This window comes from Acanthopagrus latus, chromosome 18 (assembly GCF_904848185.1).
Source record: "Acanthopagrus latus isolate v.2019 chromosome 18, fAcaLat1.1, whole genome shotgun sequence".
In the NCBI taxonomy this organism is placed as follows: Eukaryota; Metazoa; Chordata; class Actinopteri; order Spariformes; family Sparidae; genus Acanthopagrus; species Acanthopagrus latus.
The window spans coordinates 19016642-19040075 of NC_051056.1; the positions used below are offsets into that span (position 1 = coordinate 19016642).

General features: G+C 43.6%; 1 protein-coding gene across 2 annotated transcripts in view; it reads right to left on the reverse strand.

Annotated features, from left to right (window-relative positions):
• Positions 1 to 391: 391 nt before the first annotated feature.
• Positions 392 to 23434, reverse strand: part of LOC119007986 (A disintegrin and metalloproteinase with thrombospondin motifs 2-like) — a 123080-nt gene continuing 100037 nt past the window's right edge. The window contains exons 5-23 of one of the 2 annotated variants that reach the window (XM_037077996.1): positions 22362 to 22445; positions 20543 to 20699; positions 19284 to 19389; positions 18869 to 19012; positions 18269 to 18401; positions 17508 to 17537; positions 16286 to 16399; positions 16039 to 16184; positions 15062 to 15237; positions 12484 to 12617; positions 12273 to 12396; positions 11680 to 11760; positions 11407 to 11570; positions 10526 to 10682; positions 10290 to 10425; positions 9898 to 10105; positions 9402 to 9531; positions 8287 to 8373; positions 392 to 4212 (exon numbers count right to left, since the gene is read on the reverse strand). In XM_037077996.1, the coding sequence (XP_036933891.1) occupies positions 1610 to 4212; positions 8287 to 8373; positions 9402 to 9531; positions 9898 to 10105; positions 10290 to 10425; positions 10526 to 10682; positions 11407 to 11570; positions 11680 to 11760; positions 12273 to 12396; positions 12484 to 12617; positions 15062 to 15237; positions 16039 to 16184; positions 16286 to 16399; positions 17508 to 17537; positions 18269 to 18401; positions 18869 to 19012; positions 19284 to 19389; positions 20543 to 20699; positions 22362 to 22445 (4914 nt within the window). In that variant the 3' untranslated portion in view covers positions 392 to 1609. The remainder of the gene's footprint in view (positions 4213 to 8286; positions 8374 to 9401; positions 9532 to 9897; positions 10106 to 10289; positions 10426 to 10525; positions 10683 to 11406; positions 11571 to 11679; positions 11761 to 12272; positions 12397 to 12483; positions 12618 to 15061; positions 15238 to 16038; positions 16185 to 16285; positions 16400 to 17507; positions 17538 to 18268; positions 18402 to 18868; positions 19013 to 19283; positions 19390 to 20542; positions 20700 to 22361; positions 22446 to 23434) is intronic. The other variant, XM_037077997.1, reaches the window with a different exon arrangement.

Below are 23434 nucleotides of genomic sequence, written 5' to 3' on the forward strand. Positions count from 1 at the left end.
GAAGGGTGGTTTGATGCTGACATGGGCAAAAACATGAATACAGTAATGAAAATATGAAAATTAGAAGTGCTGTGTCTCCCCCTATTTGTCAGATATTGTATAACTCTTCAAATGGGAGCTAAATATAGGCTGAGGGAAAAGATTGTGAGCACGCAATTGATAATTAGATGATGGACTGACTCGGACTGAGTTGTGCTGTAAAGTCTTATATCACAGTGTTAACCTAAAACTGATGAAATGGGGCTTACACTAGCGGTGACACACATTTCTGCTTATAAGGATTGACTGAGTGACATAACCACTGCTGGCTGCAGTAAAACGATAAAGAAGGGCAGCATAATTCTGGAACACAAATCACTCAACAAATAGTTTGCAAAATGCCACAGGCACTTAAACTTTAATAAATATTAAACATTAAGTTCTTTTTCATATGTACAGATATCGTACAGAAAGATCCATAGGTACTTTTGCAGCTGCTGCAAGTTAGAGATGTACCAATAATAAAACTTTTAGAAAATAAAAATAAAAAAAACACTGGCCCTCAAAGCTTCTCTTTGGATACAATTAATACAATCAGGCTTGTTTATCTTATTATCGTATTTTTGTATTTCTTTTTATATAAATAAATGCATGAAGGACAAAAAAGCACCATACTTGACTGACCGTTAAAAAAGAAAAACAAAAAAGCTTTAAAATACCTTTTTTTTTTCTCTTGGGTTTTTTGTTTTCCACTTAGCTTAATGAGATATCAAAATATATCACCACAATTCAGGAAGCACCAAGTGTCTGGCAATGCCCCTCACCAGTCTTCAATACTGTACCTTAACTTCCTGAGAGATGAGAGACTTCATGCAGTCAGACACACGTCTGCTCTGGTAAAAAGGCAACAAAATCCAAGTAGTGTAAACTTTTACAATTCAATTAAACCCAAAGTAAACATTATGATTGTATAGCATTGCTATATTGCTTTCCAGGCCCACATGCTCCCCTTTGGAGTGTGTGTATTGTATTCATAATGCTGGCCACTTAACAAGAAGATATTTTCGCCTTGTCATACAGTAGCTCCGATTAGCTGAGAGATATTATTTTCATTTTATGGGGAGATGAAGTGCAGTCCTGGGCTGTAATACAATATGGAAATGTAGTTTTGGATTCTGGGTGGTAGATTTCCTTGCTTCATAAGTGCCAGTGGAGATTTTTACAAACTAAATTACACGTATCTCCATCATCACTGAATCCCCAAACAAGACTGTGGGTGGTCTGTGTCCTAAAAGCTTGGCTTTGTAAAGTGCTGGTCAAACTGGATACACACTTTTCATCCCTTCTGTTTCTCCTTATTGTGTTTACACAGGCGAGGCGATTTGCTTCAAATCTGCACCAGTCTGTACTCTAAAGGGCTTTATTCAAAGCAACTGCTCAAACATTTGGCCATAATATTCTCTCTCTGCAACAGTCCTGATTGTCATGATAGTGATATGACAGAAAGATTTACGGGTTTTTGTTGTGGAAAGGCCTGATATCATGGCAGTTCAGAGGGTTTAGTTAGGGCTTACAAATGTCTGTAAAGAAAATGTTCATCTCTATAAGAGAAATGAGAAGGCTTGGTGCATCATGCTGAGTGGCCTCTCTTCATCCTGAGGAGAAAGTTCCGCTTCTCCTCCAGAAGCTCCTGAATGCGTTTGTTCCTGGTTCTCTCTCGGAGGTTTACCCGGCGCTTTGGGATCAAATTGTTCTGGGAGATGTCGTTGTCCACGCCGATGATCCTGTTATATATGACATCGATGGAGTTATTATCACTGCTCTCATCTGGCTTTCGCTGAGGTCTTACAGTTGAGATGGTAGTGGTTGCAATGACTGGTTTTTCTGTCGTCAGAGTGATGGTGGTGGGAGGTGAGATGGTGACAGGGTCTGCGGCTGTAGTAGGAACAGGGATGCTGACGGGGATGTACTCAGACAGGTCCATCCAGGGCGAGGAAGCTAAGTCTGTCATATCCTCACTGTTGATGGTTGGGATCACAATGCTGTGGCCGTCGTCTAGCACCATGGTGTCACTGATCACTCCTACATTGCTGTAGGACACTGTGATGTCATCACCACTGATAATAGTTCCGCTGGTTACTGTGACATCGCCACTGTTGGTCATTGTGACATCGCCACTGTTGGTCATTGTGACATCACCACTGTTAGTCATTGTGACATCACTGTTTGGTGCAGTTCCACTAGGAATGTTGACATCCTCGACATAAATGGTTTCAGTAGGTGTGACGACACTGTCAAAAGTGTTGGGTGTTGTGGCTAAAGCATCATGATACAACAGTGGAGTTTCATCAGTAGCTGTTGTGGTCTTACTGATGTATGTGGTGCTGATTCTGGATTCAGGGAAAGGCGTGTCTGCAGCTGTCGCATATACACTACTGCTTGACGAAATAGTGGAAAAAAAGTAGTCACTCAGTTGTTTAGGACTAGTCTGAGGAGTGGCAGCTGTGGTGAAATATGAAGATGTTGTTTGATGTGTTTTCTTTTTTGGATAAGTCTTTATCACCTTAAACCTATTTTGATTTACTTTGGCCTGAGTGGTGGCATTTTTGGGCCCTGGTTTGGGGTTGTTTTGGGGATTTGTCTTTGCTTGGGTTTGCTTTGTAGCTTTCATATTTGGCTGAATGTTTTTTTTGGGATTGGCCTTTGGTGGAGCCTCCTTTTTGGGTGTGAGTTTGGATTTTTTCTCAGGAGTAGTCCTTACTAGAGGAATCTTTATAACAGTGGTCTTTACAGAGGGAGTCTTTTTGGGAGTAATGTTTATGGGAGTACTTTTTGGCAGAGTAGTCTTTTTGGGAGTAATGTTTATGGGAGTAGTCTTTTTGGGAGTAGTTTTTGGCAGAGTAGTCTTTTTGGGAGTAATGTTTATGGGAGTAGCCTTTTTGGGAGTAGTTTTTGGCAAAGTAGTCTTTTTGGGAGCTGTGTTTGCGGGAGTAGTCTTTTTGGGTACAGTCTTCGCCGGAGTAGTCTTTTTGGGAGCTGTGTTTGCAGGAGTAGTCTTTTTGGGCATAGTTTTTGCCGAAGTAGTCTTTTTGGGAGCTGTGTTTGCAGGAGTAGTCTTTTTGGGTGCAGTTTTTGCTGGAGTAGTCTTTTTGGGTGTAGTTTTTGCTGGAGTAGTCTTTTTGGGAGCTGTGTTTGCGGGAGTAGTCTTTTTGGGTATAGTTTTTACTGGAGTAGCCTTTTTGGGAGTAGCATTTGTTTTCTTTTTGGGATTGATCTTTGGCAGAAAATCTTTTCTTGTTGAATTTTTTGGTGCAGTATTCTTTTTTGGATTCGTCCCACTCAGTTGTTTAGGACTTGTATGAGGAGTGGCAGTTGTGGTATAATATGAAGATGTTGTTTGAATTGTTTTCTTTTTTGGATATGTCTTTATCACTTTAAACCGATTTGGATTAACCTTGACCTGAGAGGTGGCATTTTTGGGCCCTGGTTCTGCGTTGTTTTTGGGATTTGTCTTCATTTGGGTTTGCTTTGTAGCTTTTGTCTTTGGCTGAAGCACCTTTTTGGGCTTCGTTTTTGGTGGAATAGTCTTTTTGGGCTTGGGTTTCAGTGGCTTGTCTGCTTTTATACTGCTTTCTGTTAGACTCATCATAGTTGGAATGGTCGTTGCAGGAAGGTGTGTGGTAGTTATCATACCGGATATTGTTGGACTATTTGTAGTGCTCTTTAACTGTGGAACTGTGCTGTCATCTATGTCTGGGGCAGGCAGAGGCAGGGGATGAGCAGTTACAGTGGGAGAGGTTGTAATAACTGGGGTGGTTAGCATGGAAAAGAAAGTGGAGAGGACAGGGGCACTGGTGGATGGTTGAGTGGGGATATTTTGTGTAGTACTTAGTGGGGAAGGGGTGGAATGAGGAGGATCAGCAGTGGTGAAGGTAGGAGGATGAGTAGTGGTCAAAGGATCAATGGTAGAAGCTGGAACAATGGTGACAACAGCTTTGGTGGGTTGATTGGTGGTGAAATCAGAGCTGAGGGTGCTGGTGGGTGGAGAGTCTGATACACTGGGCCGGATGGATGTGATGAGGGTGGATCTGGAGGTGGAGTTGGGTCGATGCTCTGTTATGTTGACATTGCTGCAGGACTTGCAGCATATGCGCTGGTAGTCCGGTAGAGAGCAGTAGCGCTTCAATACCTCCATACGACAGAACGTGGAGCGATCTCCATGACATCTCTGGCCTGTGAAGGAGAGGACAGAGAGCTGAGACTGGGTAGAGCCAAGATTAGAGACTATGAAGTTATACGTGTCTGATCACTGGTGTGTGGAATAATGCAATTGTTACATTAGAATTAATCTCTGTGTTGAAACAAACAGGCATCTGTGTGTGTGAGTGTGTGTGTGTGTTAATTTCACACCGTGCAGCGTACAGTGGAAAAAGCCAGACCACTAGCAGAGGATGCAGGAAGAAAGAGGAGAAAAACCCAAACATCAAGAGCAGTCATTAGATTAGTCCAGAGCAACTGAAATGGAAAAAGAAGGGTCGCCAGTCTTGTGTGGTAAATATAAAACAGTGTTTCAGGTCTCAATTTTTAATCCAATTTTGACTTGCTCTCGCGCATGCAGCTTTGTGGTACCTACATCTTAAGTGTAATTTTGATGGTACATTGACTTGTAATAGTTAGAATGGTGCCTCTGTCATTGAAACTATCCGCCCTGAACACCTGTTTATGCCCTATGTACCTAAGGAAAGAGGGTTCAATCTTCTATAGGTAGTGCAGAATGCACCAACTATCGTGCATTACATTGAGAAAATTTCAATCTGAAGGTATCCTGTTATTTGGCCTCCATTGTCTTTGAGTTGTTTCCTGATGGACAGATTTATTTGCTGCTAAAGTAATCACTAACTACAGTTATCTTAAGTTGCCATTAGCTAGTAAGCCCAATTAGCCATGCAGCTAGTTGACTCTGGACTGTAAAGCTCAGAGCACCAAGGGATTGTTGGTGTTTTCACTGGTAACACAGGAGCTTTGGGCCACTGGGAAGAGGTCATTTTAAAATCATAAGCAGGGAATGCTTGCGGAGAGTGCCACTGGAAAGGGCACCAGAAATGAGACCATGTGATTGGACAACAGACAACAGTGCTCAGCAGCCTACGCTTAAAAAAACGCTAAGTAGAGATAAAGAGGGAGTGAACGAGCAAGACACTAGACAAGAGTCAACGTTAGCTGCGAGGGAGACACCAATGTGGGCTTCTATTTTGATGAGTAGTATGAGCTGGCTTACTACTTGCTTGAAGTTTAGCTGTCAGCAAAGTGATACAAAGTGATGCTTTTGATTATAAGTAATGTAATTAGAATTAATGCACATGAACAATGGCCATAATACATTAATTGCAATCCAAAGCTATAGGGGTACCAATACAGAAAGAATATAATGTTTTGCATTATGTTGCTTTAATTTTGAATCCTCTACCACTTGACTTGTACCCTTTTTGTACCATGCCAGTAAAAAGAAAACATGTTCTCCTGGCAATTTTGGACTATTTGACACTCTCTCTGACAAACAATCTAACCAGTCAACATTCCTGGTGAGAAAAAGATGACACTTTTTAAAACATTTTTATTGATACAACTTTGCTGTTGAGAATGACAGTAACTGAAACAATGAGATGTACGCCCCCCCTGCTCAATATATAGATATATTCTTTTCTTAAGAAAAATAATTCAACTGTATCGAAAGTTACAAGTTCACAGTCACTTTGGTAAAACACTTCATTACTTGGAAATCAACCAGTCAATCTGTTAATCGATTGGAAAAAAAAAAAAAAAAAAAAAAAAAAAAAAAAAATGAAGTACATAAATTATATGGGCTGTTTAAATAAAATACATAATTTCCATGATGATGTAAAAACTGGAATGGCACATTAAGTGTCATATGAAACATTTACAAAACATTAATAAAATTTCCCTGATAAATCAAAGTGCATATAGACGCAGTGCACATAGTCCATCTGAATGTTTCTTCAACGTTAGCCAAACGTTAGCCAGCCCCACGCAGCAGGCCAGTGAAGCCACAAAACAGTTACCCATAGTATAGAATATTATAGAAGAAGATAACAGTCATGAACATTATTAAATACAGTCAACACCAATGTTATATACAGTCGCACTGCTAGGTCTGGCTTGGTCTCATACAGTCCAACTCCAGCAGAAGGAAACCTTGGATAGCTCGCTACATAGTCACAACAGAAATATGTGATCACAATACAATGACAAGTCTGAAGTGTTTTTTTTTTTTTTTCTAGATGCCATATGTGTCGATACCCTAGGCCCTTTGTAAACCCTTCCCAGTAGTCGGACATTGGTCCAACATCACCTTGGTAGGTTTGATGGTCGGCGGGTGTGAGTTTGTTAAGTTGGTTTGAAGCTGCCTCTATTCCGAGTGAAACTTTGAATGAGTAAAGCCATCTCTTTCACAGATAAATGCCATTACATTCAATCCAAGATAAGGCATTGTTCATGTGGTTAATGTTCATCAAAAGAAAATGAGATCATCGGACGCTCTCAACTCAAAGTTTATGAGGTATTTCTGTATCTGATCGCGATGTGTAAAAGCCCGAATGATGAAGCTCTTTTACACACAAACGCATGCAAAGACACACACACACACACAAGCACACAAGCACACATACATACACACACACACACACATACACATATACACACACATACACAATCACACAAACCCTCTTTCACAGACAAGTACATCTCATTCAGTCACACATCCATTTACTCACTCATCTAAGCTTATACACAAGACACACATGTATCCATGCAGAGACACACATGCACACACACACACACACCCACGCGCACACACTCGCACACATGTACACAACATGCATACAGGTGATGAATGCAAATGTGCATGACAAAACGTGATCCTATCCGTAAAGAAAACAAGAAGCGACAGTAAACCACTGATCCATCTGAGAGAATGGAGAGGCAACTAACTGACCAAGTCCTGCATAATATAGGTCTAACCCCTTCCCCCTGAAACACTTTACCTTTATTAAATAATCATCTGTATTTATGTAAAATCAATAAAAAAATACACATAACAGTCAAGGATCTAAGCGATCAATAGCAGTCCAAAGGTTTTAGGCAAATAAGCTACAGCTTATTCATGGTAAAACATTATTAATATTATTGTTACTCATATAGATTTAGATTTATAGGTATATATAAATACAAATATATTTATAGATGTATTTGTTTAAAGTCTGCAAGCACAAATAAGCTGCATTTATTGAACTTTAGTATAACAGTCAAAGAGAGGATGGCTGATGATGAGGTGAAATGGGAAGCAACCTCAAGCGGTCAGACTACCCTGTTTTGTTTTTTTTTTGTTCTTTTTTAAATTAGCCTTTACTTAAAGATTCATCACCTCACACTTCCCTCCCCCAAAAGTCAAAAGGTTTACTGAAGTCACTTCCTGTCCCTGTGCTGAGTTCCTGTCAATCTGAGAATGGAACGTAGAATGAGACGCCTTTCTCATCCCCGAATGGAACCAGGATGTCAGATGAGCACTTTAGCAAAGATGTCCTCATTGTGACAAGATCACATTCACAATAAAGCTTTCATATTTTTTTTATAACTTTTTTTTCTATATAGATATTTATATACCCTTTCTGTTTATTTTCACACCTGTTTCTCCCCACAATGACAGTGCGCTACAAAAAGAAAAAAGCGCAGCTGCATCTCAGGAGTGGTAACCCATGACAACACGCAGCTAGCTCGCGCAAAACATGGCCGCCAAATGCAGAGGGGGCCCCTCACACGTGAACGGCTCTTCGGCACGTCTCAGGAGACGCCAATGAAAACCTGTTCGCCTTGCCACTTCGAAATCCTTTTCACATCACGTTTTTTGTTGATCTTTTGAGTTTTCGACTGGCCAGCGGTTACAACACAATGCTCCACAAAGGAGAGAGAGAGAGATAGAGAGAGAGACAGAGCAAGAGAGAACCAACTAGCACACACAGGAGCCAGAGACCTCCCCCCCAGTCAGAGCCGTCTCAGACACAGAGAGAGAGAGGCAACATCCCCCCCCAAAAGAGAAGCGAAAGCTTTGCCGCTCGCTCACGGGCGTGGGCACAGGCACGGGGCTTGGGGGAGAGGCGGGTCAGGGGGCCAGCCGGGGCCGGCCCTGAAGAGACAGGAGGACAGAAATGGGCAGGGCCCAGCAGAGGACAGACATGCAGCTGCGGCTGCCGCCGTGGAGACCAGGCTGGGAACTATAGAGGGAGGTTTTACGTGAGGAGATCTTCGGGAAGTTGGGGTTGGGGCGGGACAGCCACTGGATAAGGATGTTGCCGTTCTTGTTGAGGTCTGATGAGCCCTCTGCAGAGAAAAGAGGAGACAGGAAGGGAACACTTGTGAACACCGTTTCCTGCTTTATTTTTCTATCTGATATCAAGGCATGTTTGACATTACTTATTCAGGCATAAGGACATTTTTGAACTGTCAAAGCAGGAGGAGAAACATAACAAACCACGGTGGGGCGGCTAGGGTAAATTCTAAATCACTGGCGTCCTCCCTTTAAATCTGGTATTAAATACAATACATTAAGATATTTCTTTCCTCGTAAGAAGTTTCAATTTGTTGCGGCATCGCATCTGTGTCCGAAGTCCGTCATACCCCCCAACAACTGTCTGAACTCGCTGTTTCAACTGATTTTACCATTTTAACCAAATGTATTGAATATAACATACAGTATTGACAAATACAGTAAACAATAATTAATAAATCATATTTCTTTGATGCCTAGGGAGAAAGTCCCCTGGAGAAACTGTATAAACTTTGTAAAACACTGTCCATGAACCATTTTCTTGTATTTTGGCTTGCTTTTTTTTAATGGGCAAATGTTATAAATGTGTTTCTTTGTGGGAAAAAACCCCCCAAAAAACAAAAAAACGTATCAGTTTGTCCTAGGGATGTAGGTGTACATTTGCATAAAGAGCGGGGGAGTGAGATACGATCACAGAATTCAACCGAGATACATGTTGGAATGCATTTAATTACAGGTGTGAACTGACGGGCTTAAAGCTGTCCACCTGTGATTGGATCATCCAGAGCAGACACTTAAACCAAATGCGAACTGCCGCAAAAGCACAGGTGGGTCCAATAAACTTTAACAAGGTCAGTACTGTTAAGTAACCCAGTATGACATGGCTTACTGGGCTTACTGTGAGTGAGCATGCACAATGCCAGAGTCCTATAACTGGCTCACCTAAATTGAATGAAGCCATCATTAATGCTACAAACTCTTTTTGTGCTTTGACAAGTCAAAATGTCGGCCGTGAAAAGTGTGCCTGTTCTGCTTATTACAAGTAAATGTTAAAACAATAAGGAAGTTCCTTAACACTCACTGGGACACGGATCCATGCGACAGACTCTGATGGTGTCGGGCTTACTGTCCAGACACAGGCCGATGGTGTTGTCTCTGGTGTGGCACAAAGCCTGTCTCTGCTGGGTCCCATTTCCACACGTCACTGAGCACTGGGGACACAGTGTTTTATAACAAATAACTCGGTTAATAAGGGCACATTTAAAACAACACAAAGTCGAGTACATGAGCATCGTGACTGTTTTTGTGATCACTGTCCCTGGTTTGCTGCAGGTAGAAACAGTGAGGATCACATGACCTGTTTCACAGCTTATGATACCTGCCAAGAATACAGTTCTGAGAAAGTCCTGTGATGTTTAAAACAGTGAACGTCTCACCAAAATACCAGCTGTTGGGCTACAGTACAAACATTTCAGTTCAAGTATGTTCCTGCGAAAATCGGCCAAACGTCATGTTCCTTTCTACTGTTTTGAGTTTTTTTTTTTTTTTTTTTTTAAATTCCCGTTCGGCCTGCGTACCTGTGACCACGGCCCGACTTTCCACTGGGTGGGACAGGCGTGCCGGTTGCAGGGTCTGCGCGTCTCGGGCCGGTCGTCGTGGCAGTGTTTGTTGTGGATGGCGCGCGTGGTGTTATCGTCTGACGGCTGGACACAGCTGACCGAGCGGATTTGCATCCCCGTCTTTCCACATGGCTTGCTGCAGTTCTGCCACTCCCCTGTCACCCAGCTGGAGAAACACAGAGGGAGAGAGAGAAACAGGAGTTCTGAGGGCATTCAAAATGTCAAACTGCTGAAGTAAACAATGACAGAGGAGGAAAAGTAAGGGCCGACTGTGTGTAGAAAAAGCTGTGTGTTTTGTGAGACTTGATAAGTTTTGTTATTACAGCTGGTGCCATAAATATAATGCATACATTGGCGGAGGGCAGGGTTTCTGGTTGCAGTCTCTGGTGTCCCCTCTTGGTTTCATGTTGGATTTGTTACAAAAGCTCTTGTGGACCATCTTACTGTCGACTTTTCTTCTGCAGCCGTATCGCAGGTACTGCTTCCCTACAGCGAGAGGGGATGGAGAATTTAACAAATGTAGACACAGAGAGACAGGCGTGCAATCGGCGGGCGGGGGGGCATGTTTTCCTCGTGCTCACTGTACCTCCACCACAGGGCTTGGAGCAGTAGGACCATCTCTTTGGAGCCCACTCATAGGCACTGTCCTCTATCAGCATGTTGTTCTGAATGGCCAAATCACTGTCCATGTTCATCATGTACTTATAAGACAGCTCCACATCCTCGTCTCCGTGCAGTTTCATCTACAAACAGAAAAGATATGCATAAAATAAGTGAGAAAAGTTGGGAAAGCCAACATCATTTCAGACAAAAAGCAATTGTTTGAGTGTAATTCAGGGTGTTTTCAGACATTTTTTTTTTGCAATTCAGGAACTAATTTGATACATTGGTTGCATTAGTTTGTCATGTTAATAACTGCAATGTTCAAGAGTGCTCCAACAGGTCTGAAAAAATGCTTCATCATGGAGCCCAGGAGCATCCGGACTGCGACTAGAGAACAACATCCTGATGCATCTTACTGGAACACGTGCGTCAAAAGTTCACCGTTGGATATAAGCTCTGACCTGTGCATCTGAACAAAGACTTAAACTACAATTGTTTTGAAGACATTTTTTTTAAATTGACTAGATCATCTGTATTTATCAGTCGAGGTGTGGACATTTCTGCAGATGTGGAGCATTCTCCATCGATGGGAGAGGGAGAGAGGGAGCGCAATGGAGAGTTTACAGGCTACGCTGATCGTTGGGAAACTTTATGGTGGACCACGGGCCAAAAAGCACCTATTGTACTGTGTTGCAAGGATGAAAAATGCTCCTAAAAAAATGCTGATCTTCTTCTGTGTTTATGACTGAAGAAGAAGTGAAGTCAAAGTAGTCAAATATCAACTGCTTCAGATAATCTGGGCTGCAGAAAATGCTTGTGAATGACCAAAATTCTATACCATCTTCAATTATTTCATTCATGTACCATGATCAGGATTCCATGTCTGAGAGGACCAGTGGTCTGAAGCGTCTCCTTGTCGTTGTCATTCGCATATTCCCACTCCACGCCTTTCTCTATGACCGAGCGGGATTCTGGGTAGTCATTTTCCCCGTTTAAGAACAACAACCCCGATGCCACATTCTTCACAGCTGTAGATGAGGTGAGAAAAAAACGCATTTATTACATTTTCTCTAAACACATATATACAAGACAGTATATAGACACTGTAATAAAAAAAAAAAAAAAAAAGTCAGATACCTATAATGTGTGAGGTCGCTTCCTGCTCTTGGATCAGTAGGTGTCTTGCTCCTCTGGGGATTTCAAGAACTTTGAGTAAACCTGAAAATGAAGCACACATCTGGTTCAGGACTCCGGCATCATTAAAAGCTCACTTTACAGTCTTTCCGACTAAGAGCCTCGGCTAATCCGGCAAAGAGCTCTTACTCATTTCAACCACGTACCTCTGCTCACTAGTTAAAGCCCTCGCAGGCGTGACGATTTCCATACAGAGTGAACATCTGATTCTGGGAGTTTTTTGGTGCCAACCAGAGTTATATAATAAATATATAAGCTCCAGTGAGGTTTGACGCAACTTCTTGGCAGTGCTCGACTCTCATGGAAACGTGTAAAAAGAGATCTCACTGAGGTTTGGATGTTGTTGCACATTTTCCTCTAGAGGGCGATGTTTAGCTGAACATGAAGTTGCAGGGGAGGAACGTGTGCAGACTTATCTAGGAAAGGGCACTGGCCAACTATCATGCCAACATGACAAACAGCTCCTATGCTGATGTAACCAAGTCAAATCTATCCTCGATGACGACGAGGCTCATTGTGACTGCGTGTGCTCACACCTTGTTTCTTGGCCGTGCGCGTGATGGTGCCTTTGAAGGTTTTGCAGCTGGAGTTGTCCCCCCCACACACCCCACACTTGTCCTCCTGCTTCGAGGAGCCGACCGTGCCGTCGCAGCCCACTTTCTGTTCATGAGGACATGGAAAGTTTAACGTGCAGATCTTAAAACAGATGCAGCTGGCTTGCCCTCACACACGGATAACGTCACTCACCTCGCATTCTCCCCGCACACACACGCTGTGGGGGTCCTTGTACGAGCACCGCGTTCCGTCCAGCACCATTCTCTGCATGTTGACCACATCTCGTGTGTCTTTAGACTGGCAGTGCAGCTTGCAGCGTTCCTTAGCTGGGAGATGAACACATACACACACACACACACAATAAATGACCCAATTCTTCAAACAGTTGTGTCAGAATGGCACACATGCGATCCATTTCGGTGATTTCATCTTTACAACCAACATGTGATTATCTGTTATTTTCTGAATGAGCCCTCCATGAGTCAGCGTGACGCTCTCTCTCATTGTGTTCTCCGCGTGTGAGTCATACTACAAGTACATGAGCCTCCAGAGACAAAACCTGGCAGTTCATCCCAGTGAGAATGAACACTCCTACTTCATCATGTTTTTTTTATTATCATTATTATTATCATTTATTTAATAATAAATTAATAATAAGCAGGTGGCAGACGTGCTGCCGTAGAATTATAGTATTTGGAGAGAACACTCTTCTCTCAGGTTGAACTGAGAGCACACAGAAACAACATGAAATTCCCATCTCTGACATCTGAACGTGTGTGTGTGAATTACGCTTTGATATTCGAGGGGGCCCGTGCAATTATACTTGTGAGTCACAGTGTAGGTAGATTTATAACACGTCTATAGATTTATATTCACTTCTATACCAGAGCATGTTTATATTAGCCATTCAGTGCAAGTGGTACACATTATCACACTATGAAAAAGCCTCTGTGTGTGTTTCCCAAACTTTTCACACCATGGAAATCAGAAAATATTAGGCTCTCCAGGTACCACCGCTATTGCCAATGTTAAAAAGCGTAGGCCGATTCAGTGGTGCTGCTCAAGTAGCCACAAGCTTCACTGTCATCAACTTCTTTTTCAACAGTACTGCTTGAAATTTTCTCCTCCTGCCTCACAATTAATTTCCCGACAGTCACCATTTGGAGGCACGTTTGTAGCTCGTAATTAATCAAGGAAGACAAATGCAGACCAAGTGCATGAACGTGACTATGTAGCAGGCTGAAACAAGAATATTACAAGAAAGACTAAACTTTACATAAATTATATTCCAGTCTATATCAAAATTCTGCAGTATTTTGATTTGTATACAGTGTGACTGAACATTGACTGGTTCACTGTATGTGTACTTGACGTTCAGATATGCAGGTGAGCAGCAGTTTAATTGAAGAAGCAGCAGTAGCAGTTATTGTCTAAACTGTATTTATGTTTTCCACACAGCAACACACACTGATGTGCATTGGCTTTGGCTTTGTGCACTGCTTTACAAGTCACTTTCAATGGAAGCCAGCTGGATGAAGCTACAAACTGACACACTCGTTATCGCATGATCGGGTGTGACGCACGACGCTACCGAGTTTGACTTTGTCCCCAACTTTTGATGGGGAATGATATGAGGAGACATCTGATCACAATCTGTGTGAAAAGACTGAAAAACATGAGACAATCTGGAGCTTCTGATAAAACACAATAGACCCAAGGCTTGGATGTATCCCTCCAAACAGCTGCATAAACAGCCACGCACAGGGCAGCCATACGTTTCAAGTTTCCTGGCTCAAGAGTAATTTACAGTATATCTGTCGACGTGGGAAAAGACCCAAACAGAGACAAAAGGCAGCGGTGTGTCAAATGGCTCTAAACAAATACTACAATTTCACACTCGGAGCAGAAAGCACTCCCTTTTCTCTCCTCGCACTATCTGGAACTCAAGGAGATGACAGACCATGAATGGAATTCAATTTCACCTCCCTGTTCATTTTTTATCTCTCGCGCACACACGCGTGGACATACGTCTGCGCTCGCGCACGAACGCACGCTCACCGTAAAGTAATTTGAGCCTGAGAGAGCCTTGCTGAAAAATATGGCATTTAGAGAGGATAAGAACGGAGAAAAACAATTTAGCAAGGCCCCTCTAAGCGGAGCGCGTGTAGCGTGACCTCCGATTAGATATGAAGACAGCTCAGCACTTTTTTTTTTTTCCGAGGGGCTGCCCTTTAGTTGGAAGATAAATTAATACCTATCACAGGACGGCTGTGACACCTCCACTTAGAGGCAGGGCGGGGCTGACACGCATCTTAAAACTTCTCAATAATGTGGAGAGGTTCTGGATATCAAGTGAAGAACTTGAGTACGGCTTGTTCGTATGTGCCAACTGTAACATGGATAAAGAAAAGATGGAGGTGGAGGGTCTTGGGTGGAGAGGGAGAAGACAGCAAGTTGGAAGAACATTGTTTTTAAGGAGACTTCAAAGAGATGGTGTGTTTTTATGAGAGGGCGTAGTCGTAGCTCAAAGCTGCACTCAGCAGGATGGCCAGATGATAATGACCATAACAGAACACAAACTATATATAAAACCCGACCGCAATCAAGAATGATGTGTTTGCGTCCTCTTTCTGGCTTTCGTTCACATTTACAACTTCCACAGTGTATCATCACTTCATTTTCCCTCCCTTGTTTTTGCCAGCCTCTTTCTTCTCCCATCTCTCCAGCGAACTACATCATCCCTCCTCTGTCTGTGGGGTTTTACACTCACGGTCCGTGTGTTCATAAGGCAGCCAGTGGTGCTTGTTGCTGTAGATTTCGAAGCGGGGGTCCAAAGCGTGGCACTGCTCCTCCCGCGGGTCACTGTAGATGTCCTCGCACTCGTTGGTGTTGCACATCCGGAACTGATAGGACGCCCCCAAGCAGTCGCGGCCTCCGTTGGCTGGCCTGAGAGGGGTTGCAAGGCAGAGGACAAATGCGTCATTGAAAATGTTTATTTGGCTTCACCTTGTTAGGCTTTTATTTGAAAAACTAGAAATGACACTTTTCACCCGCGTGCAAAGGCAGGTAAGTATTGCCAATCCCCTCGCCAACTCAAAACATCTGTATTTGACAATCAGCTACAAGTCAGGGTTTGCTTTTTGGTTTGTTGATTTCCTGTTCTATCTTGTAGCTATATCCTCTTGTGTCTCGTTGTCACTTTCTGCTCCCTGCTCACCCGTGCTCCCAGTGTTCTGTTTCCCTCATGTGTTGCTGTGCTCCTCCCCAGTCTGATTTCCCCAACACATTTTGGCAACAAAAGGCATGAAAACAAAAATACAAAAGACACACAAAAACTGAGGACGAGCTAGAAAACACCGGGGCGGGGGGGAAAGCACAAATGAACAACAAAGTGAGGGAACAACATAGGTTTAAAAAACAATGTGAGACAAGTGTGTCGGGGGGGGGGAATAGAACACTAGGAACACAGGTGAGCAGGAAGTAAGAACAAGACAAAAGAGGATATAACTAAAAAGGAAATCAACAAACCGTAAAACCCAAACGATGATGCTATATTTCTCTGGAACTGCGTAGTGCATCTATCATTGGTGTGTTTACGAACAAGACGTGCCAAATCGTACATAATCTGCATTTAAATATAAAGAGCTCATATAAACTTTAGAGTCTCAGCTCCATTTGGCATAATGAACATACTGAAAACTTGCAACGTCACTTGTTTTTGTAACACATCTACACACAGTTTCATACCTCGGATTGTCACAGTCGCGTGTGCGGAACTGTACCCCTCCTCCACAGGTGCGGGAGCACTGGCCGAACTCACTCCACGAACCCCAGTTTCCATCTTGCTTTATGATGTCAGGGGTCAACCAAATGCAGTGACCTTTGAAGCAATGCTGCAACAGACCAAGAATAAATATAAAAAGTAAGGCATTGCTAATTTGGATACAGTCAAAATCAACTGAATGTAAGTCAGAGAACAATAGCATTTCAATACCTTCCCATCCCCACACATGGTGCCATCAATGGGTGGTCCTTTCTTGGTCTTGCAGAAGAAGGGATTGTCTGGGTGGCTACACCACAGCTGCTTACATGGGTCGAAAGTGCGATACTGCAGGGCACAGAGAAAGACTCCTTACAATTAAAAGCCCTACCACACGGTGCACACAGTGGGTAACAGACTGACCTTCAATGATACAAGTCAACCATCAAAAGACAGCTCGAGTGAGACTGAACACTGAAGATAGGAAATGAAAAATAGAGATGAGAATACAACAATAACCACAAAAGTATTGTACCCCACAATAACAACACCAATCCTGGACTGTGTCACTGCACTGTACACTACGCTCCACTGAGAAACACACAGCCATTCATGCAAACTAAACCAAAGGATGAGAGAGAGACAAGACTCTCAGAATGAGACAGCCCGTGGTTTAATTGGAGCACAAGGGAGGTCAGAGGTCAGAGGGCGAAAGGTTAAATAGGCCAAAAGGTGAGGTCTCATCGACCTCTAAAATGCCCCTCGACACAGGTCAAGGACCAAATTCTCTAATATGAACCATTGATGAGGATACCACCAGACCGACCTGCAGTCCAGTGTCTGAGGGGCCGTGCCCTCCTCCCTCCTTTCCACAGACTTCCCTACCCACCATTACCCCAGGGGACCTTTGCAGGTCAGAGGGCAAGTCACAATCAGTGGCTAGACTGTGGTAGGTAATCACCAATGACATCAGACTGGAGGATCCTAAAAGCTGAAGTGAAACATGGAAAAACAGCCTCTGTTCTGGCTCAGCCATTTCTCCTTGGATGGGAAAGACATCTTTCCAACGTTTTCCACTCGTTTATAGTCGTGAGTGTGCCAAAATAATGAGGCTCTTCCTGCCAGCGCTGCCGTGATTTAACACAGATTTGCAGGGAAGGAGTCAGGATATGGTACGGTTCAGCTGTTGAACTGCATCATAACCACCGGACCAGTGGAATCACAATCACATTAGTTTTTAGGGATTTTTACAGCCACTTTCTCTTGAAATGAGCATTTTAGAATCCTGCAGACTAACGTCCAAAACATGACGATGGGTAGAACAGAGAAACAGTACAAAAGAAAAGTAAAGAGCAACATTACAAACGATTACAACTTCAGAGGACAAATAGAAAAAGAAAATCTGAGAAAAACAAATGACGGGCCACATGTCTTCCGGGAGGTGGGGTCACCTTACCTGTGTTCCTGACTGGCCCGCCTTTTGTAGCTGAGGGGAATGGGTTTGACAAGAGAATAGAGGGTAATCTAGCAATGTGTGCAAAGCCCCTGAACAAGCCCTTTGTCAATCAAGCAACAGCGTCCCAACAGCGTGCCACAGTGGCTTCACAGTTATTAAGTGGGTGAGAGTGACAGGGAGGAGGTGACTGGCAAGATGCTGAAGCTGGGTGAAGATTGTCTACTGTGTGATGCTTTGTGTTTACAGAAATACTGTTTGCGACACGTTCATGTACAGACACTGTGGCATCGAGCTACGTGTTGTGTTATTATAAATACCGTAATCAACGTTAATAACAGAAAAAAGGAAAAAAAGCTATGAAAACAATTACCTGCTTTTAAGCAAGATGCCAATCCCACCAGTGGCCGGGAGAGCAAAGCAGAGGACATCAGAAGAATGTGAATAGGTGTGTATGTGTGACTCTTTTATTACAATGAAGCTCAGATACAGATGTCAGTGCTGTGTTCAGTTCTCTAAGAAAACCTTCAGAGGTCAGGAGGCTCCCTTTTCAAATGTTCCACAGTCAAAGTCAGCAAATTCTGAATTAAATCTACAGACTGAACTCAAACTGAATCGCTTCAGAAGATGAAGTGATGCTTAGTTCGACTGGTGGCAAGCGCTATAGATGCTGCCTCCACTGCGTTAGCGCGGCCAGTTAGGTCGTGTTAGTAAAACTCTAGCTATGTTAGTAAAGTGACCATCAGACTATGTGGATCTCTTACCGCGGTGCACATCGTGTAGCCCACGCCGAAGTCAAATCGACACTGTTCATTCATGGAGTAGTGCAAACCAGGAAGCTGAGGCAGCGACGGCCAGTTGTGTTCGAAGGGGTCGTCACGGAGACAGTCGTAGGAACTGCGAGAGGAGTCAGAACAATTTGACGCATTTTTACTTCCATTTATTCATGTGATTGGGCAGAATTACAATTACGGATGCAACTAACCTTTATTTTCAGCGTTCTTTTGTATTCGATTTCGCTAATAAAATATCACCTAACCCTAATCATGACACAACAATGGGAATGTGCAAATTGAGGTGATTTCGCAAACCAACCCATGATTTTCTTTTTTTGCACTTTGCTTCAAAGCCAAATCCATTAATAAACTCAGAGTTTTAGATCCAACACACTTTAAGAAAATACATTTAAAGCTCTGATGTATTCAAGTGGATCAGTTTCCCTAAAAAGTCATTACAAGAGAATCAAAAGTCCCTTTTATAACTAGCAACTAAGCCAGTCAAATCCGAGTCTGTGTGTGAGTGTGTGTGTGTGTGTGTGTGTGTGTGTGTGTGTGTGTGTGTGTGTGTGTGTGTGTGTGTCTCACTTAAGGTAGCGTCCCAGCTCTGCCATGCTACATCTGGACCAGTGAAAGCGGTGGAAGGCAGCTTGCACCAGTGGCGCCATGATGCTGCCCATGTGCACCTCGTCGCCGCAGCGGTTCCCCTGACCATCATGCTCCATCCCCAGGCTGCAGAGAGAGAGAGAGAGAGAGAGAGAGAGAGTGAAGGGAAGTAAAGCGAAAAGAGATGAACCAGTGGCGACAGATTGGGAACATGTGGGAGGAGACGCAGAACAAAGGGACAGGGGGTAAAAGCGGCAATTCTTTCATGAGAAATTGGCTGAGGTGACCAACGGACCAAAACTGTAATAAATCAATGAAGTCTAACAAGCTGCTTTGTTGTTTGTTGCTGTAGCATGAGAGCGGGCTTGAAGACATCATTATGGCGAAATGCACTTACACGTGTCCGGTCTCGTGTGCCACCACAAAGGCAGAGGAGAAACCATCCTCGTGGTTCAAGGTGCAGCTCCTCACGGGATGGCACATGCCTGTCACTGGGGCGTAACCTGGGCAAACAGGAAGAGAAGCACAGGTGTCACGATTGATAGACTTATTGATCTGGCGTTCTGAGAAGTTTAGGGCATGCAGAAACCTCTTTTCCTCCAACATAAATCACACACATGTCCACACACTGTATGAGCCGAGAAGAAGAAAAAAATCCTGTATTAACAAGTCCCTTCTTAAAGTAAATACCATACATTCAATAGCCAGACATTTTTTTTTTTTAAATTATCGCCACATTTTTTGATTTGTATAGATTTTCTGAAAGGATTTTAGTTTAAAAAAATTCAAAAATGATCAATAGAATGTCAAAAAATAACAGTTTCGATGTGTTGCAGATATACCTATTGAAGTTATCATGCTAACCAGCTAACCCCGAGCCACTTTGTATAGTCCGATAGTAAAGAACACTAGCACTCCCTCGATGCTCCGGGGGAGAGGCGGCTAATAGGTGGTCTAGTTGCAGAGCTAGCTGAGCTAACTAGCCACTGGCAGCTACATTTCACAGCAGTTAGCGGTTACTTTGGTGATATGCCTTTTGTTTGGAGTATGAATGCGACAGGTGGCCAATTCTTAAATGATGCAAGTTGAAAAAACTGAGAGGTATTTGAGTACATTTTGAAGCCTGTCGCCAAATACTGCAAATGCAAATCTGCGTTATTTGCATTAACTCAATCTAAGAATGATCTGTCCAAAGATATGCACTGTATATACTTACATACTGACACACACGGTACTTTTTTACACACGTGTCTAATCCTAACCCTAAACTGTCGCCCTCCGCCCCTACATACGCCAATCTCCAACTCCCTGTGTGCTTGTCTGTCCCGTACTGCCTTTAATTGTGGGACTGTGGCTGGCCCTGCTCTGCCTATTGATTTTCTGCTGCTGAAGGCTCAGCCCAAGGGCAGCTGAAGGGCTTCTGGATAGCTAGGCCACTGCCTTTAGAGGCCTCTCCCCTGGGCCCGCCTGTTAGACTGCACTCTGCTGCACAGAAAACCACCAACCACCAAACCCACAGTGCACTATGCAGCTGTACGAGGCAGAGGAAGGAGCAGAGGGAGGGTTTTCTGTCTCCACTCACGAGTTTGGATGCATTTACTATATGTTAAACAGAAAAAGGGAACATTCAATATATGTTTGACGTCTTTTGGTTACCCTGCATTCCCGTGGGGCCGAACTCCTGCCGCGTGAGGAAGATAGCGTGGTCGTGATACTCGGCGTCCCCCGTGTCCTGCTTCTGCTGCAGGAAGGCCCAGCGACACACGTTCTCCAGACTCTGGGACGGGTTCCCCAGTTCAATCAGACTTATAGACTGGAGAGATGCAGAGACATAAACGCACACAGGGAAAGAGAGAAGAGAGAGTGTAAAGATGATCTGAAGGGGCAGGAAACTAATGATGTCCTGGTACAACAACACCCTATAAAACCCTGTAGGGGGCAGTGTCACAATGTTGTATGTTGTCAGCAAGCACATCCTGCAAATTGCTGAGGTGTACAACACGCACGCACACACACACACACACACAGTCCAAGGGATCCACTAATGCTTCAGACAATCTTGATGGCTTTAATAATGAACATGAAACTGAGCCGTGTACTAATAGTCAAAAACAAGTCCAATTACAGAGTATCTACTCCTGATGAAATGCATTACACCGACAGTCACAGAGACACCCTGATGCCAGCGACTCCTATCACTCACCTTCACCCCTCATTCTCTTCCTCATTAAGATCTCCCCTCCCCTTCCTCTTCCCTCCTGCATCAGTCATCCCATCTCTCTCTCTTCCTTTTTTTTGCCCTCTTGTTCTACATTTCCTCTCCGTGTTCACACGTGCACAATGCACAGCTTAACCAGAGTGTGTTTGTGTGTTTATGTGTGTGTGTTGTGTGATTGTGCTGCAGAGAAGACATATGGCCTGCCTCTGCACAAACACCCCTCAGACAGAGCGCGACGTGCATGTCGGTGTGTGTGTGTGAGCTTTATTGTGCTCATCAGGTTCTTCTGTGTGTGTGTGTGTGTGTGTGTGTTACAGTGTGTTTTTATGATCTTTAAAGATGTATTTGTAATGGTGTGTACATGTGTTGGAGTGTGAGTGTGCGTGTGGTGTGTGTGTGTGTGTGAAGTGTGGGTGTGTGGGTGCGTCTGCATCCAGGGTCACATAGCCAATCTGCAGGCTGTCTGGGTGCAGCTCTGTTGCCACGGTAATTGGGGATGATGGACAGCCGGAGCTTTGGCCGAAGCTGCATAGGGGCTGGTCCAGAATGACCAATGTAGGAGTGCGAGTGTGTGTGTGTGGGAGTGTGTGTATCCAGGCCTCCATTGGGAGAGTAGACATGTAGGGAGGAGAGGAAGCGATAAGGCTACAGCAGCTTGAGTGTATCACAGAGCACCTATCCAGCAATAAAATCATTTGCTGGGTAATCCCTGCCCTCTCTTCTCTCTCTTTATCTCTCCTTTCCCTCTCTTCCATCCTTCCTCTCCTTTTCCCTTCAGCACAGACAGGCAGATAGAGTTACAGGCTATAGAAAAGGATGCTACCTCCCCCCAATCACCATCGTCCGGTCTCTCTGTTTGTGAATGAGGGAGGGCTATCATTGATTGTTTATCTTTGCCTGGACTTCCCATGATTCTGTGCTGCAGCCTACTGGGAGGAAGGCTGATTGCATAACGGCCAGAGTTTCTGTGTGCTTTGGTGCTGAACTGTGAAGGCGTGCGACTTGGAAACACTCCCCTGGGATGCCGCATGCTTTTAGTTCCTCTTTTGCTCAGTCCACTGGAATAACAGGCTCCGGGCATCAGTGTGTGCTGATGTGTGTGTGTGTGTGTGTGCATGTGTGTCTCTGTGTGTTTGTTTCTGAGTGTGCGTGTGTGCGCGTGTGTGTGTGTGCGACTCGGCTGTTCATACAGTAGGTACTTAAAGGGATCGTCTCAGTCGACTTTTCAGGGAGAACTCGTGTCTTGTCAGGTCTTACCTTGGTGTGGCCAAGCATGATAATCCGTACCAGCACCACATTAATCTTTGCTCCCAAAGACTGGTCATGGTAGATCTCATTCACCTGGAGTCACACAGAGAGACACAAGAGGGCATGTCAAGTCTCAGTAAAATAAATGCAACACAAATACTGAATATTAAAAGCCTTATTAATGGTTGATAAAGCTTTTAATAATGGTTTATACATCAGTTATGATGCTGTAACTTTCACCTGCCAGGTTGTGATGGTGGCAATTAATTCTCATCCAGTGATTCCTCGCTGTCTAATCAGCCACTAGGTATGCTGTCGATAAGTTAATAAGTCATAACTAAAAGGTTTATTTATAATAATCCATCAATGTAAATAAAAAGTTAAAAGAACCCTTGACATTAAGCGGCAGGCCCTTATTTTCTTCTGCTAAGAGTTATATACGTAGATTTGTACAATTCTCAGTCCAGTACAGTAAATATGAAGCAATGGAGAATAGAGATCCTCAGGTTGGATGAAGATCAAGACTAAAAACATGAGGAACACGCTTGCCTGGCCCTGTCCAAAGGTACCAAACCCACATCTACGGCTCACTAAACAAGTAACATGTAATACCTTGTCTGTCTAAGGCACCGATCACACCGAGACTTGCCGCTTCTTCTAAAATGGCTTGAAATATGTGGTGTGCAATACAGCCTGTGGAGCGGGGCGACCAGGTGATCAAATGAAACCAGCAGCACATTTGTTTATTTTTCAAGTGTGTGTGTGTGTGTGTGTGTGGGGGGGGGGGTTCTCAAGCCTTCTCATATGACTTATGAACCATGAATAAACCCGTTCTTTAGATCATATACATACTACTAATAATGTAAAACAATATACGTTATTACAAAGTTGTGAATACAACAGAAGAGACGACTGGAAAAAGAGAGAGAGAGAGAGAGAGAGAGAGAGAGGGGAGGTGAGGAGAGTGCAAGGAACTCAGTTTCCCATTAGCACAAGTGGAGAGAGGATAAAGAAAGAAAGAAAGAAAGAAAGACAGAAAGAAAGAAAGAAAGAAAGACAGAAAGAAAGAAAGAAAGAAAGAA